This window comes from Ochotona princeps, chromosome 6, assembly GCF_030435755.1.
Source record: "Ochotona princeps isolate mOchPri1 chromosome 6, mOchPri1.hap1, whole genome shotgun sequence".
NCBI lineage: Eukaryota > Metazoa > Chordata > Mammalia > Lagomorpha > Ochotonidae > Ochotona > Ochotona princeps.
This window is the reverse complement of record NC_080837.1, coordinates 29,269,457-29,287,917: the sequence shown is the minus strand read 5'-3', so window position 1 is coordinate 29,287,917 and position 18,461 is coordinate 29,269,457. Positions and strand designations below refer to the sequence as shown.

The window sequence follows — 18,461 nt, the reverse complement described above, 5'->3', positions numbered from 1 at the left end:
AGCAATATAGAGGAGACAAAATTAACTCTTGTCAGGCAGGTCATTTGCAATAAACAAAAGGTACTATAACAGTATTAAGCCGAAAGATGGGCTATTGCCAGTGCAGCCTCTATTTGTAATTTACTCAACAGAAGTTAACAATTAAACAAAAGCACCTAATGTTAAATTTAGTTCAAACATCAAAAGTCTGACTCATTTTAAAAGGCACTAGTTTTAACTTTCAGTAAGTTGAACTGGCCTTAGAATGAAAGACTAGGTCTGATTGCATTGTTTTACACCTTACAAAAAATGTAAAAATATTATTTTTGTGATCACTTGCCATTTGGGAATTTCTTAGAAAAAGATAAGAGAAAATGAAAGACAGGTTGACTCCGATTCCCAGAATGTTCAAAAGTACATCTGAGATTTAGCAAAGAATGAGGAAAAAAGATCTTTTTAGTTTGGAAGGTGCCAGAGTGACAAATTGCTCTAAGGGACTCCAAGTGTCTTGAACTGATGCAGATTATTCAAACTCTTCCTGATACTGCCCTTTATCTCCTGATACTTGCCCTTTATCTCCAATTCTTTGCTCCATTCTCCACCCAAGTTAACAGAGGATAGCTATGGAAAAAGGAGTGGAAATTAGGAAACAAAATGAGGGGGAAGGAACCTTGGGCCTGAAGTGTTAGTCTGCAATTTGAAAAATAAGTTAAAAAAAAAAAAAAATCAAACCTCAGCACTAACACAACAAAACTCCAAGTATCAGCAATACCAAAGAGAAACAGTGTTAATATAGAACTCTAAGCTCTGCCTCCAAGAGGACAGCAGACCCCACAACAGTACCCTTTGGTTTTTGTGGCCTTTTAGTGACTAGTTCTATTTATTACGTTTCTCTATATCTGGAAAAATATTCAGATATAATGCATACATAGTCTAAAGTAATTTAGGTTCTCAAGTTTCTAAAAAAATACACCACAAAAATACTCACTTATATTTATTTTCAAATTATACATTTCTAATCTCTGCAGTGAGATCCACATTTATCATTGAACTGCCTTTTTTATTAGTTATTTCTATAAACAGATAAAATATACTCAATTTTTTACAAAAAATCTGTTCAGAATCTATCATTAAAAGTTGAAACAAACAGATTTGATAAAGAAAATTATCAGGGTGGGTCAAAGTACGTCTTTAGAAAAATATACTGTATATAATACATCTTGGAAATTATACAGGCCATATAATTTTATTTAATGTGAAGGCACAACTTTTAACATAATCAAAAGTAAATGCATTTGAACGACTTATAATAGTATCAGCTCATAAAAAATATATGTGCTTGCAAGCGTATTATTGAAGATTCTTTCATAAAGCTAATTCAAAAGTCACTTTAAAAAGTCAAACTCTTATTTGTAGAAAATCAATGACACATTATTATTGTAGGTCCACATAATATTATTGTGGAACAACCTGTTCATCAGTAAGCACAGGATTTTCTTCATTTGTTGAATAGTCCAGATGGTTCATCGTCTAGGAAAAAAGAAAGGTGTTAGTGAATTTTCAACTTGCACCCAATATTCACTAATTTAGCAAAAGGATCCCGGGTTTTTAGGAAAGACACAGAATGAACCGCAGAACTGAGCATCCGTTTGGAGTATGGCTGTGTTTCAGCGTACGTGCTCGAAGGAGCTTGTCAGGAGTGACACTGACCCTCACAGGAAGGCTAACCACCTGACTCAGCTAATCTGATGACTCTTCTCTTTGGAGCATTCATTATCTGCATTTTCTAATACAGCTTTTCATGGCAGTGGGAATTCCAGACACTGATTCTAGGACATTATTCCACATAGTGTCCCCTCATATTAGTAGGAAAAATAGAAGTGGCCCAGGAGTCACTGTGAGAATACCTTGCTAGCGCTAGGACAATATAACCTTACTGACTACTGCAGCAGGTTGACCCACCCTCTAAAACATCCGCATACCATATCAGAACACTGGTTCAAGTCCTGGCTGCTCTACCTCCAACAGGTCCTCTTGTTAATGTAACTGGGAAAGCAGAGGAAAATGGCACGAGTATTGGACCCCTGCCAGCCACATAGGAGAACCCAACCTGGCCACTTGGGGAGTAAATCAGCAGATGCAAGAATTCTCTGTCACTCTTTCAAATAAAATAAATGCTAAAAAAATAACTTAAGAATGTTGTGAATTTTTTGATAAATCATAAATCATGCAACAAAAATATTAAAAACAAGCCATGATCTGCTACCTTCCAGGGTGCATATTAGCAGGAAGCTGGATGGGAGTCAGAGCTGGGCCTCAGTTCTAGAAACGACTCTACAGGAGATGGGCATCCTAAGATGTGGTTTAGCCCGCTGTACCATACCACTCACCCCTAGACTATTTTAGACAATCATCATTTCAACTTTTCCCAAACAGGCACTTCAGTTCTGCCTCTACATGCCCATGTGAGAATACCTTAAAACTCTTTATATAGCTGAGGCAACTGCTTCAACTACCAGAGACAGCTTAGAAAACTCACCTCATGATACCCACAAGACCCCTCAAGTTCTCAGTCAATTTTGAAATCCTCTACTTGCCAAAGCTATCTGCTAGACTAACAATAGCTACATGCTCAGAGCGCGACTGGGGAATGAAAATAAAAGGCAAATTAAGACAGATAATATTAACTTTCTACATAAAACGTAACTTGAAGTTGCTGGACAGTTATTTCTGGAAAATCCTTCAAAAGTTTTTTGACTTATTTATTTTAATCTGAAAGGTACAGAGAGAGATGGCAGAGATTTCCTATCCGTTGCTTTACTCTTCAAGTGCCCACAACAGCAGATGCTGAGCACAGCTAACGCTATGAGCCTGGGATACACACCCGTGTGTGTCAGACACTGGAGTCCTGGAGCATCACCTGCTGCTGCTTGTTCTACATGTTAGCGGGAAAACAGCTGGAATAGTCCAGCCAAGACTGGAACCTTATGGGTTGTGGATGTCCCAGGTGGTGGCTTAGCTTTTCTGCAACGAATGCCTGCCCCTAGACATCTGACTCCCAATTTCAGTGAGGGTAAGGAGAAGAAAGTGTGTGGGATATATTTAGGTGTTGTTTCTTCCAGCTTTTTTTTTTCTTCCAGCTATTGTGAAGGTCTGGGTGTAAGTGGCCAGAGCTGTGGGGACAGAGACCTGAAGTAGCCTGGGAAACCTGCTTTCTTTACCATCATCTGCTTTCTCCGGCATCTGTAACCCAAAGAAGTAACACCACGGACCTTAAATTACAGCATGGACTTTAAATTGCAACCTTTAAGTAACAGCATGCCTCTTCTTTCCCAATTACCACGTACCTCACTGGCAGCAAATCCCTGGGTACAGAAATGTATAAAAATACTTTCAAGATCAATTTAGTGAGAAGCATAACTATTCCCTACATATTTTTCTTTACTGAATTTTTAATAAAGACAACGTAAATATTTAAGAGTATATTTGAAGTATGCTTTTAAAAACACAAGTTAACATAAATAATCAAGCTGACTGGTTAACTTGGGTAATTTTCATAGTATTTGTAGCTAGGTGTGCTCAGTTCGAAAAAGTATCTTGTGCTAACCTGGCATTTCCCGAGAGCTCTGCCTTTCTCTAACTGAGCCAATGAAATACTCACTGAGGAGGCTGGTGAGCTGCTGATACTCAGGCTAACTGGTTCCAGCAGCACTGTCTCCTGACTTGCCAGCTACAGCCTGTGCCTTCTAAAAATAATTAGAAGTGTAAGTGACATTTAGCAGGGACAAACTCACTGTTTATTAACAGATTGAAAACTTACAACCCACAGTAGAGCCTCCCATTAGAGGTCGCTGAACAAAAAAAATTTAACTCCACTGATTTAAAATTAGGAAAAAAAGTCCCTGTATAATGATCATTTTTCTTATTGTTCTGTATGTTAAATTACAGATCTGCTTGGTTTTTCTCTGTAGAACAAAAGAAATACCATTATTTGCTATTTACCAATTAGAACTGAGACATCAAAAAAAAAAAAAAAAAAAAAAAGGAACTGAATACACAAGACCTTGAAGCAGGACAGAATAAAAATAAAGGTTAAAAAGACCTTGAGGCAGGACAGAAAAAAAAAGGATCAGCATTGTCATGCAGTAGATTAAACCACTGCCTGTGTCACCAGCATCCAACATGGACAGTGGTTCTAGTCCAAGCTGTTCCACTTCCAGTTCAGCTCCCTGTTAATGTGCTGACCTGTGCTGCTGACATCCTAAGCGGAGGCTTAATCAGCTGTGCCACAGTGCTGCCCTCAGCTTTCCTTTTTTAAAAAAATCATTACAAACCTATCTGTGTTTCATTTTCATGGATAAGTTAAAAGCTACCTTACTAATTAAAGACTTTGTGGCCATAAACTAATCTTGTGAATATTAATGTAAGTTAAGACAACCACATTGTAGGACGGCCCAAGGCTTTGGGACCCTGCACCCGCGTGGGAGACCCGGAAGAGGTTCCTGGTTCCCAGCATCGGATTGGCGCGCACCGGCCCGTTGCGGCTCACTTGGGGAGTGAAACATCGGATGGAAGATCTTCCTCTCTGTCTCTCCTCCTCTCTGTATATCCGGCTTTCCAATAATAATAAAATCTTTAAAAAAAAAAAAAAAGACAACCACATTGTGACACAGGCAAGGCAGGTATTATTATTTTATCCAAATTTGAAATAAATTACAGGAATTACAAAAGAATGTGTTTTTTTTGTTTGTTTTGTTTTGTTTTAGTTACAGTAACCTGTAGCTTAATGTGTTACCCACCTCTTGTTAACAGCACAAATGACACTTTGACAAACTATGTGAACTTTGAACTGTTGATCTACTGGCAAAGTTGCAGCCACCCACCCAAAGTATCTCCTTTTGCTCACATGACACAGAGCCTAAAGGGGGTGGGGGTGGGTGGTTGGTTGTGACAGAACAGAACTGACTGCCCTACAAAATGCCTTCCTGACAGGAGCAGTGCCGTCGCCCTTACCTCAACGGCTGGGCTTTCCCAACTCTCTTCAATGTCAATGAAGAGGCTTTATTGGAATACCAAGAACATTTTGGAAAAGCAGAAAGGAATTCAATGTCAACAAACAACTCAAACACAACAGGTTCTGGATCAACATTTTCTTGGTTCTATAAACCAAGCGAGGATAAAAACTGATGGACACCAAAGTGGACGCCCATTAAGGCAGTGGTAGTAGGACATTCAGACAGACTGAAGGCAACTTTTTGACAGATAAAAGTTTTGAGATGCATATATATATGTTTCTTGCCAAACTCTTGAGTTGTATCATTAAGATAATTTGGAAACCAAGGCATAAGCACATACCTGATAGTTGGTACCTTTCCAGAACTTTTTCATTTCCTTACGTCTCCAGGCAACAATGGAGGCGGTGATAAGTGTGCAAGGTACTAAATAGAGGAGGGCAGGTTGTCCCTTCTTCATCAGCACCAGAACAACAAATGTGAGTACCATGCCTACTGCGTAGGCTGCAAGAGGAATACCAAGTATCAGTCATTTCTTCAGGCTACCTAGCTCTCTATGTCTAACCATATTTTCATTATTTTCCTGGACAATAATTAGGAGTTATCCTATAGAGCTTTTGAAAAATTTAGTTAGCTTTTCAATTTTTATAAACCTATTAATCATGAATAAAACTCATTTTAAAAGTCTGATGTTAATCTGTTCTATATTTTTAGATAACTAAATTGCTTCTGAACGTACTATCTGTATTAAAAAAAAAAATCTTCCTAAAATTGATTATATATTTCCCGGGTTCCTTACTAAGCACTTTCCAAACACCATCTGACTTTTATTAAGGACTCAGGGCTTCATTACAAACACATAATCTCAAAATACATAAGTTCAAAATACTTTACCCATTTTAAAAGGAGTCAATGGGGTTAAGTGAATTAGTAAAGTTACCCAGTGGAATTGAAAGAAGTTCTTATAATCTGCCTTTACGTTGGGTGTTCCTTTATTATGACATACTGACAGGCACTGGACTCTAATTTTTTTTTTTTTTTTTGGAAAGGCAGATATATAGAGAGGAGGAGACACAGAGAGGAAGATCTTCTGTCACTCCCCAAGCAGCTGCAATGGCTGGAGCTGAGCCAATCTGAAGCCAGGAGCCAGGAGCCTCCTCTAGGTCTACCACGCAGGTACAGGGTGCCAAGGCTTTGGGCCTTCCTCCACTGCCTTCCCAGGCTACAAGCAGGGAGCTGGACGGGAAGCAGGGCTGACAGGACTAGAACTGGAACCCATATGGGATCCCAGCACGTTCAAGGCAAGGACTTTAGCCCCTACGCCATTGTGCTGGGCCCTATGTGAATGTCTTTAAAGGGTGCCATACTTAATGGCAACATTGTTTTTGTTATTTTTTCACAGTTTTTTCCTTTTTTAAAACTTCTTCATACAGCTCTTCTTTCTTCTAATCAGGGTACCTATTTCTAATCACATTCGTCTCTACTACTAACATGAACATTTAGTTTACTGGGTTTAAGTATCAGTATGGCTTTTAAAACCTTGCTAGAATAGTGTCCAAGAAGCTCTGGTGTAAGCCATTTACTCAAGTGTAAGGAGCTTTCGTGTTTGGGCTTTGAGATATCTATTTGGTATGCTTAGTGGCAGGAGATTTTTGGATTTACTTAGCACTGTTAACCCTGTTCTCAATAAAAAGAAACTAATAAGTATCTATACTATCCCAGTGTTATATCTGTGCTATATATCATTCATATAAATACATAATTTTCTACAAACTATAAACTAAATGCTTAATAATAATCACCTTAACTGCTTGTGTGCCAAGTATTATTAGAGCATTTTTTGGAGAATCTCATCTTTTTCTCACATCAATATAAATTGTAAGGTATAATTATTTCCTTTTGATGGAAAAACTAAATTTATTATTATTTTAATTCTGGTAAAAAATTAAAATCCTGGGATCCTTACTCTGGGCCCTTTTCTTTTCCTCTAGATAACAAAATTCAGCAAAATTTTAAAAAATTACCAATTGTGGAAGAAATATAGTATATTGAAGATGAACCAGTGTGAATATCAAATCTTCTGCAGTAGGCAATCAGTAGGCCTAAAAAAAAAAAGATACTCTGTCATTTTCTTAGAACAGCAGCAATATAAATTCAGCTGTTAAAACTATCAGAACAGTACATGTTGCACTGCATTTAACATACATTTTTGCATTAACAGAACATTCAAGTATTGTGAATTTTTTTTTTAAAGATGTATTTTTATTACAAAGTCAGATATACAGAGAGGAAGATCTTCCGTCCGATGATTCACTCCCCAAGTGAGCCGCAACGGCCGGTGCGCGCCAATCCGATGCCGGGAACCAGGAACCTCTTCCGGGTCTCCCACACGGGTGCAGAGTCCCAAAGCTTTGGGCCGTCCTCGACTGCTTTCCCAGGCCACAAGCAGGGAGCTGGATGGGAAGTGGAGCTTCCGGGACTAGAACCAGCGCCCATATGGGATCCCGGGGCTTTCAAGGCGAAGACTTTAGCCGCTAGGCCACAGCGCCGGGCCCACAGAAACTTTTTTATTTTATGTAATCCAATTTGTTTATTCACTTCTTATTTGTAAGTGAAATATTGGGGAAATATTTGAAATATGGCATGAAGTTAAAAACATTCACAATGTGGCCTGGGAAAGCAGTCGAGGACGGCCCAAAGCTTTGGGACTCTGCACCCGTGTGGGAGACCTGGAAGAGGTTCCTGGTTCCCGGCATCGGATTGGCGCGCACCGGCCGTTGCGGCTCACTTGGGGAGTGAATCATCGGACGGAAGATCTTCCTCTCTGTCTCTCCTCCTCTCTATATCCGGCTTTCCAATAACAATAAAATCTTTAAAAAAAAAAAAAAAGCTTCTACACAGCCAAGGGAACAATTAGTAGGGTAAAGAGACAATTTACAGAATGGAAGAGAATATCTGCAAACCAGGCATCTAGTAAGAATGTATATATCTAATGTATATATGTGTAATACATATACATATATACATATGTATGTATATATATATAAAATACCTAAAAAACACCTGAACACAAAATGGAAAAGGGCTCCGAGTAAAATTTGTTAAGACACACAGATGGTCAACAGGTATAAGAGAAAATGCTTTAAAACACCAATCATCAGAGAAATGAAAACAAAATTCACAGTGCTGTATCAACTAATCTCTGTTAGCATGCCTATTATAAAAAATATGACAGATAACATGTATTGGAGAGGCTGAGGAGAAAAGAGAACTCTGAACCACTGCTGGCAGAAATACACATTACTCATTGCAGTTAGTCAAAGGAGTCAGCGTATGGAGTCACCTAAGTGTTCAGCCACGAAAGAACAAACGAAACGTCGTATACAACAAAATGGAATATTATTCAGCTTAAAAAAAAAGAAAATCCTGCCATGCAAAACATTGAAGTTTATGTGTTTTTTTCCCCTTATATTCTGAAACAAACTGCCTGGAATGAAATGCAAAAAAAATTTCTAGTAATTTGGAGTTTTATTAATAAAAAGAGTTCAAATAATAACATATGCTCTGGGCCCAGCAGCGTGGCCTAGCAACTAAAGTCCTCGCCTTGAAAGCCCCGGGATCCCATTGGGTGCCGGTTCTAATCCCAGCAGCTCCACTTCCCATCCAGCTCCCTGCTTGTGGCCTGGGAAAGCAGTTGAGGACGGCCCAATGCATTGGGACACTGCACCCGCGTGGGAGACCCGGAAGAGGTTCCTGGTTCCCGGCTTCAGATCGGCGCGCACTGGCCGTTGCGGCTCACTTGGGGAGTGAATCATCAGATGGAAGATCTTCCTCTCTGTCTCTCCTCCTCTGTGTATATCTGGCTGTAATAAAATGAATAAATCTTTAAAAAAAATAATATATGCTCTCATTTATAAACAAGCAAGTTCAAAGAAACTCATTACTTCATATCTATTTCTTATTAAAAATTTGTCAAACCTCTCCAAAGAAGAAATCTCAGATTAACACAATAGGAATGCTATTTAGCCACTTAAAAATCAAAAAATGTTTACTGGTTGAGTTCATTTGTTTTGTCTCCATATAATTAACAAAATATGTTTCCTGTTATTTTCTACTTTGAAGCTTTAATCACATTTCCATATATTAAAAAAAATGGCGCTTTCTCTTTTCCAAGCTAGAACTTACTTCTTAGGATTCAGTCATGTATTGGCAATAACTTTGTTCTTGAGAGAAATATTTGAAATTTACCTGAAGAATGTAACATTTATGTACTCTTGTTATCAATTCTACAGAAAGCAGATACAAGATGCAAGATCTTGTCTAGCACTCAGTGTAGAACAGGATGAGTTTAGAGAAGTTCAAGGAATTTCATAGAATACTTGGTCAACTGTGAGTAGAGATTCACTAAATAAGTTGCCAATACTGGATTTTGCCGTGCTAACTCACAAGGCAGCACCGCCAGCTTCTCTCTCTATTGTATTCGCTACTGTGTAAGCAGAGAGGTTCTTTCAGACAAGCCAGTACTCTTCAACCATCTTCAGACAGTGCACAGTGAATTTGTGAGATTAGTGAAGGATAAACTCAGCTGGTGGAGAAATATTGTTAGTTACTTGTAAACACATTATCACTGGGCTTGGGTTCAATGTATTCTGTAGACAGACCACTGGGGAAAACAGGTGGAACATCAGTATGTCAATCAAGACATGCAAAGGAGAAGGTGACCAATCCTACTATGAACTCTGTCTTTTTTTTTTTATGAAATACTACAAGATGGTGTTCTATTTCACTATCCTTTGATCATGACCTGGTCTAGGATCCTAAAACCAGTTTCCCAGAAACATAACCATTATGTTAAGAAAGAAGTAATAATTATCTGGTATGATTACGTTCAAATTTTCAAAAGGGTCACAAAATACACTTTCGTTGGAAAGAAGGCTATACTGACCACAGCTGTTTCCTCTTAAGGTGGTTTTTGAGTCAGAGAGAGACTGTAGCATTTATGCTTTGTGTTCTTCCCTTCAAAATATTTTTTCCTATCTTTTTCACTGGTTCTAACTTTAGAGATGGCCAGAAACATCTGATAATTCAGGGTTGATTTTTTAACAGATCTTGTACACATGATAATTCGAAATAATCAGTCTACTTTTACCAATATTGTTGCAATTGCTTACCTGGTACAATAATATCTCCAAAACCCAACACTGAAACGGGCATGAGGCACACACTCATTACTGAGAAAGAGATTAGCTTTGGTACCCTGATGACTACTGGTAACTGTAAAAAAAAAAGGAGGGGGGAGGAGAGAAAGAAAAAAAGAAAGGCCACCGATAAACCTCTTGGCAATCTTTCTTTTACAAAGGGAAGGATTGACATTAGAATAAATTTCAATATTTTAAAGAATGAAAAGCAAAACTAGGCAAACACATAGAAACAAGCTGTGCAGAAAGCATCAAAGAAATAGATAATGTAGGTTTTGGAAAAATGAACCCAACACACACGCAGGGACTTTTTTTTTTCTTTTTTTACCAAGTATAGGACACAGGTTTTGAAACAGACTCTTTTTGGTAATCTGATTTTTCCCCCAAAGAAGAATCTGAGAGGGTATGATTTATAGTCCAATGAACATATCTGAAATACAATCCTTACTTTCTCATGGGGAGCTGAGGGTTGAGCAGTGGCTTCCACAAAGTTTCCATCATTCTAGGATGAAACCCAAGTCAATAGGTATTTAATAATTTAGAATAACTAATAAAAGGGCTATATTTTTTGAGAAATAAGTTTTCTAATACCTTAACATGCACAACATGAGCAATGAATTACAAAGAAAGACAAAATTACAAACTGGACACACACATACACTGACCAGCCTTTCTATTTAACTGCAATCCCTACCTTCTCATTATTTCCAAATGGGCCAGCGGCGACTTCAATCATGATACTCTCACCATTCTAAATTAAGAAAGAAAATGAAAGAAGCTGTCCAATTATTTAAAGACAACAATCTACCCCTATTCAAGAATGATTAAAACCCCATGGTTTGGGCCCAGCACTGTGGCCTAGTGGCTAAAGTCCTCACCTTGAACGCCCCGGGATCCCATATGGGCACCGGTTCTAATCCCGGCAGCTCCACTTCCCATCCAGCTCCCTGCTTGTGGCCTAGGAAAGCAATCGAGGACGGCCCAAAGCTTTGGGACCCTGCACCTATGTGGGAGACCTGGAGGAGGTTCCTGGTTCCCGGCATCGGATCGGCGCAGCACCGGCCGTTGTGGCTCACTTGGGGAGTGAATCATCGGACTGAAGATCTTCCTCTCTGTCTCGCCTCCTCTCTGTATATCTGACTTTATAATAAAATAATAAATCTTTAAAAAAAAATCCCATGGTTTATGATCTATTGGAACCTGAAAAATTAACTGTAGACTGCTTCCCCACCCCCCAGAGACAGTGTCTGTAGATAGTAAAAATTGAAGTAAGCTAAAACAAAATCCACTCAGTATACTTTTCCACTTAATCAGAGTTTAGTAACTTTAAGAAACTGACAAACCATTCACAGAATATTTAAGTAAACCTTGAGCTCTGATATGCACTGATAAATTAATATATAACCTTTGCTGGGCCCAGTGCGACAGTGTAGCGGTTAAGGTCCCCGCCTTGCACCCACCAGGATCCCATGTGGGCGCAGGTTCTAATCTCGGCAGCCCCGCTTCCCATCCAGCTCCCTGCTTGTGGCCTGGGAAGGCAGTTGAGAACAGCCTAAAGCCTTGGGACCCTGCACCCATGTGGGAGAACCGGAAGAAGCTCCTGGCTTCAGATTGGCTCAGCTCTGGCCGTTGTGGCTGCTTGGGGAGTGAATCATCGGACCGAAGATCTTCCTCTCTGTCTCTCCTCCTCTCTGTATATCCGCCTTTCCAATAAAAAAATAAAATAAATCTTTAAAAAGTTAATATATAACCTTTGTAATGGATTATGCATTGTAAGTATCTTCGTTTATGTCATTAACTATGGTTCTTGATCACTACCAGCAGTATCAAAGAAGGGGAACGCACTGAGTTCTTTCAAATTTAGCTTTGTAACAAATGTGGGTAGCTTTAATGGAATAAAATATAACTCTGATCCTCTGGCTACTATCACAGTAACAGAACAATGAAGCCAAACTTGAAAAAACCCTATAGAACCTGAGAAGCTTTGCTATCCTGACTCTTGTCCAATTACAGCCCTTCCTGCTTCTTTGTTCCAATTAAAACAACCTTAGCTAAATTACACTCCCTTGTATCTGACTAAAAGTTTTCATTCTTTCTTTCTCTTGGAGATGAGCTACGAAGAGTTTATTGAAAAGTTTCTTTCTGATAACAGAATCCACTGTGGGGTAGGGAAACATGTTAAGGTAGCAAGTTAAGACTGCATGAAGTATCCCCTCCATGTTTCATTTTATGACAAAGCAGCAATCAGGTACGAAGGAGAAAAAAATGTTCAATTTTTGGAAAATTTGAGTAACTGTAATATTTTCCATGTGGGTGGGGTGCACAGGAGAAATCACTTGAATATTTTTAAAGGGGCCTTCCTGACATCTGAGCTGAGAGGATAAAATCCCTAACTATAAAAATCTTTTCCTTATGTTAAGTGTTGGATTACAGAAGAGCTAAGCCAGAGGAGTTATAAACTAATACAAAATACAGCTTCTTCAATGTCAGGTTACACTTCAATAGTGGAATGATGAACTTAAGACTTAAGTTCATGAAGGATTATACATTGTAATAATAAAGGGGAAATCAGTCAGGAGGAGGGGACTTGGGGACAGGAGAGGGGAATTCCCAGAGACTATGGTACTGTATCATAAAAACAAAATACAACTCCTTAAAGAAGATTTTTGCAAGCTGTAATGAAATTTCTAGGTAACAGTTCATTTTCTAATTGTTATTGCAAACATTCAATTCAAGATCATCACTGACATCTCTCCCACCCCTGACACATGTAAAGGCACATGAGTAACTACTACACCTACTAAGATACCATACTGGGGAGGGCAGAGGTAAATAAAAAGCAAATGAGCAAGACAGGCTATTACTGACAAACTCCTAGGGCCACCCATCCTGCTAACTTCAAGTCCACTAATTCCTGGGTCAAAAACAAGTTTACAACATGCAATGTTTAATCATTCAAATTTATAGTGAATCTCAAAAAATCAACAATTAAATATTGTTGAGTTACCAACTAGAATGAGTCTACAGCCTTAACAAATACACACCAGCCAAACTGAGATGGCATACAGTGAATTTGAAAGAGCACAGATTATCAACATTGCTAGAAATCTGACTCATAGTAAGAACTAAGATGGAAAAAAGAAAAACTTCCAATGCTAGAAGAAAAAAGGGCTAACAAAAATCTCTATTATTATTTCATACCTTTAAAGTTTTTTTTTTTTTTAAAGATTTATTCATTTTATTACAGCCAGATATACAGAGAGGAGGAGAGACAGAGAGGAAGATCTTCCATCTGATGATTCACTCCCCAAGGGAGCCACAACGGGGCAATGCGCGCCGATCCGAAGCTAGGAACCTGGAACCTTTTCCGGGTCTCCCACGCGGGTGCAGTGTCCCAATGCATTGGGCCGTCCTCCACTGCTTTCCCAGGCCACAAGCAGGGAGCTGGATGGGAAGTGGAGCTGCCGGGATTAGAACCGGCGCCCATATGGGATCCCGGGGCGTTCAAGGTGAGGACTTTAGCCGCTAGGCCACGCCGCCGGGCCCTATTTCATACCTTTAAGCTTCTGATCATTTCAGGTGTTAGGGAAAGAGTCATTTGTAGGGCGCGGAGCTGTGAACTAGCGGCTAAAGTCCTCACCTTACACATGCTAGGATCCCATATGGGTGCCAGTTCTAATCCCCACAGCCCCACTTCCCATCTGGCTCCCTGCTTGTGGCCTGGAAAAGCAGCTGAGGACAGCCCAAAGCCTTGGGACCCTGCACCCACGTGGGAGACCTGGAAGAGGCTCTGAGCTCCTGGCTTTGGATCAGTGCAGCACTGGCAATTGTGGTCACCTGGGGAGAGAATCAGTGGGTGGAAGATCTTCCTCTGTGTCTCTCCTCTCTGTATATCTGACTTTCCAATATTAAATAAATAAATAAATAAATAAATAAATAAATCTTTAAAAAAAGGTCATTTGTAGACAAATACATGACTCACATTTAGAAAACTACATTCATGTTAGAATCAATCAGTTATTTTTTAAAAACATTTTATATATAGGGGCTGGCATGGTGGCTTAGCTGGCTAATCCTTCCTCTTCAAATGCCAGCATCCCATAATGGGAACCAGTTCGTATCCCAGCTGTTCTACTTCCTATCCTGCTCCCTGCCTATGGCCTGGGGAAGCAGCAGAAGATGGCCCAAAGCCTTGGAAGACCTGGAAGAGGTTCCTGGCTCCTGGTTTCAGATTGGCTCAGCTCTTGTCATTGCGGCCATTTCGGGAGTGAACCAGCAGATGGAAGAATTCTCTCTGTACCTCCTTCTTTCTGTGAATCTGCCTTTCCAATAAAAATCTTGAATTAAAAAAAATCGTGTAGATATTTACAGTGATTTCATAGGTAGGGTATCTAAGGAATGGATGAAGAATGAACTGGAAGAAAAGTAATGAACATCAAACAGTAAACATTTGCAAGTAAAAAAAAAGAGATGAAAGGATAATATTACAGTCTCAAAGCAAGACTCCAAATAAAATGGAGGAAAGTTGAAGCATTAAGCACTAATCCGTGATGCAATCATGAGACAGGAAAAAGGTTCAAATAGAAAATTGGGCAAATAACAAGGGAATACCATATTATATTCTACCAACCCCTGCACTTTACTGAGGAGCTAGAGGCAGAGCTGAGTATACGGCCTGAGCCTAACTGCACCGAAAACATCCGAGAGAAGGAATGAATGGCCAGGGTGAGGAGGGAAGGCATATGCACCTGAGGCGAGTGTCCTTTGAGGCCAGCGCCATCTTGTCCTCTACATACAATGTGGATGCATGCGCCTCTTTCACTATGAAAGGCTGAGGTTGGTTCTGTTAGTTAGGGATCTCTGTTGCTGCTCAGCAGGGTGGAAAGCTTAGCAAAGCTACTCTCACACAGTGGATTAGGAAACTGAGGAAGAGACCATAAGATTACAGAGTTATACTTCCTATGTGCTTCTCTTCTTTAATTTCAAACTAGGGCTTCAGAAATCAGAAGCAATGACACATTTTTTTTCTTTTCTATACATTCTATAGTGCAGTTTGATTTTTTTTTACAAGTAAAAATTTATTTTATAAGTAAAATTTTAAAAGAGAAGAAAAATTACACATGCTTGTATTAGGATCCAGTCCCTCCCTGGAACTCTACCTGCACTGGTCGCCACTCCTGCCAACACAAACAAGGTGCTGTCCCCACCTTCCTGTGTAATAGAAAACTGCAGCTTCTGCAGGTTCATCACTTAGAACCAGTGCCACCCAAAATAACCATAACAGCTGCTGGCTTGACTTCACAATAACCTTTAGCTCACTATAAGGCCATTATAACATTAACACGGCCAGCACACCTAATTCCATTACACACCAGATGTGATAACACTGTAAGTTCTCTAAAACAGGACAAGGAAATGGGTGGTATTCAAACCTCTGCCCCTGATTAATATTCAATTAACCCCAGACCCCACCCTCTCTGTCACAGAAAGGGAGTATTTAAACCCAGAGGAATGTAGCTTTTTTTTTTAATGATGTCTGCACTCCCTAAGTGTGTACTTTAACTTCATGTCCAAATAAATCTTGCTTTTGTCCTGACATTTACTTATGCCTCATCGTCAAATACCTTCTTGACCCAGCCCCTTTATGCCATCTGGCAAATCATCTAGGAGAAAAGGAGTTTGAGGTGCACTCAGTGAGTTTTTCTCCTGACTTGCCCTCACTTGTGCTTCAAATTAAAGGTCTTAGTTTCATTCTTCCTTCCTTTCCATTACTGTGTTCCAACCTACTAAGAATGGACCTTTCTTAATCCAACCATATTTGCTCCCTTCAGTGCCTGTTGAAGGTCAGAAGCCTGCCAGCTGACACCACGTACGCTAGATAGGTATTTGAGTCCTTCGTGAAGAGTTTCTAAGAGTGCCAGGGACTTGCTCCAGAGCTGTGCAGTTCCTGGAGCAGCTTGTTTATACTGACTTCAGCATGTGGCTTTCTGTACTGTCTCTCCTCCCCTGTGATCATGTCTTCTGAAGTTCCTTTGGTCTCTTCAAGGTAAGTATCCCTTGTATTTTACTACCCTAGCTAATAAGGTGTTGGTCCCATGCAGTAAGCTTCTGCCTATGCAAGGACAGTAAATGCTGTCATCCTCTGACCCCTGAGAAGCCCTGATGTCTGTGGAAAACCCTTTGGCACTGGACCACCCTCACTTTCCTGGCTATAATACATACAAGACCTCCACACTCTCCATGTAGTTTTTTTTTTCCCCCATCAGTTGTTACAGTGCATCATGCCTCCCTGCAAACCTACAGCAATGCCAGAACAAAGGGTCTAGATGTGGCTCTGGGACATGGCTGACAGACACTACAAGGAATATTCCATTCGAAAATTTTTCCATACACTTTAAGAGGACCTGCTCCCTCCCTTCAATTGGCAACTTTCAGGATTATTTTAACAGTCTTTTCAAACTGCTACAGGCTGGAACTGAAGAGCCAAACACATTTGCTCTTTGTAGCAAGTCTGGCTCAAGATCTCTCAGTCGGATACCTCCCTCCTCTGATGGAAAGCCCCAGAGCCCACAGATTCCTGGGTGAAATGGAGCCTGAGAATGTCCCAGCACCACGGACTGTATCTGAATTTGGGATGTCATGTTGGAATTCGTCCACAAGGAGCATCCCTGGGACACAGAAAATTGGTCAAAATCATGGGACACTAGACCCAGCCTGCTCCACTGAGAGGGCTCCTGAACAGCCATGATCCGCTCTGTCCCCTATCTTGCTTTTCTCTATATAAGGTCATGAACAGGCTTTTTCAGCCACTCATAACCTCCAGTGTATTCCCATAGACTCACCCCTGGGCTGCCTTTGACATTAGAAAACTCTTAGACCACATGCCCTGAGCAAGAAAAAGGCTATATTCTTTTTGCAACACTGTCTGGCCAAAGTATATGCTCAAGAAAGGAGACACCTGGCAGCCAAACCCTCAACTCAACTTTTTCTTTTCTTTTTTTTTTTGTATTTTTATTGTTACTATTATTTTCCATGACATAATTTTGTAGGTATAGAGACTCCTCCTTCTACCTTCTCTAACTCCTCCCCATTCTCTCCACAGTTTCCCCCCATACTATTACAACAGTATAGTCCTTCAGCAACAGCCACAAGCCCAACATTCTGCTGTTTAAGTGTATCTTGGCATTGTAGGTACTGGCAATAGTAGAAAATCTAGTGTCATATTGTCAAGATATATTTAACAGTTTCATTGGGAGTCCTCCTTTTATTTGGGAGTAGAGATGCATACTGCAATGTATCTTCACGTCTCGATATTCTAGTCTCCATTACACAGCTCATCTATGAGACTATATGCAAATATATGTTTACGTATATATCTATTTGCTTTATATTTTACATGAATGTTGCCTTATATCAGAGAGAACATATTATATTCGTCCTTTGGGTTATTTCATGGAGCATAATGGTCTCCAGTTGAAACCATTTTATCCCTCTACTCAAACACTGTCTTCCAACTTGATTTCTGCTGTAAGAGAAAACAAAATGACCATAAACTCTCCATGTTCAGCCTTTCATGGCATTCCTCTGAAACCCCACCCCAAGTGGAGCTGTAGGCTCTGTTATGCTCATATTCCTGTGGAGACCCACAATTGAAAAGACTGCAGATCTGTATGCTGGATGACCTATTACTGAGTAGTCCTCTGTCCACAGCTCAACTACCTCAAATTCAGCTTGTCCTATCACCAGAACCATCCACAGTGGCAGCTGAGTCCTCCCTGCCACTATTCATCAAACTTTGTTCTTGTTCACCTCCTTTTTAGCCCACTGTCCATACCCTAAAATCCTACCAGTCCCCCTTTCCTGGAGGAGAGCTCAGATGAAATCACACACAGAATGTGAAGCCAGACACATTCAGGTATGAGTAAGCTATGTTCTTTGAGAGTGGCTAACAGATATGCTGGGAGAATTAGAGTATATATTCCATTTTTCAATGACTTAAATCAACACAGACAATATTTAGCACGGTTTTTAGAGGACTCTATCAAATTGAGGAATTTCAGGCTCTAACCCTTTAACTTGACCTGGGATGACAAACACATTATCCTGTCCACTTGTTGTGCTCCTGAAGAAACAGTGAATCTGGAACAAGGCCTAAGCTCACTATGACTCCCTTGCCGTATAAGAACTCAAACAATACGTAATGGGAGTCATGGCAGTCCCAGAAACAGGCGGTAATTTAAAAAAAGGATCATAAGGGGGTTGCAGGGACGGC

At 40.0% G+C, this 18,461-nt stretch overlaps 1 protein-coding gene across 2 annotated transcripts in view; it reads right to left on the bottom strand.

The window, feature by feature from the left end:
* Nucleotides 1-549: 549 nt before the first annotated feature.
* Nucleotides 550-18,461, bottom strand: part of SPPL2A (signal peptide peptidase like 2A) — a 54,394-nt gene continuing 36,482 nt past the window's right edge. The window contains exons 11-16 of one of the 2 annotated variants that reach the window (XM_058665860.1): nt 10,884-10,940; nt 10,638-10,691; nt 10,163-10,265; nt 7,016-7,093; nt 5,335-5,495; nt 550-1,509 (exon numbers count right to left, since the gene is read on the bottom strand). In XM_058665860.1, coding sequence (XP_058521843.1) covers nt 1,435-1,509; nt 5,335-5,495; nt 7,016-7,093; nt 10,163-10,265; nt 10,638-10,691; nt 10,884-10,940 — 528 coding nt within the window. In that variant the 3' untranslated portion in view covers nt 550-1,434. The remainder of the gene's footprint in view (nt 1,510-5,334; nt 5,496-7,015; nt 7,094-10,162; nt 10,266-10,637; nt 10,692-10,883; nt 10,941-18,461) is intronic. The other variant, XM_004578377.4, reaches the window with a different exon arrangement.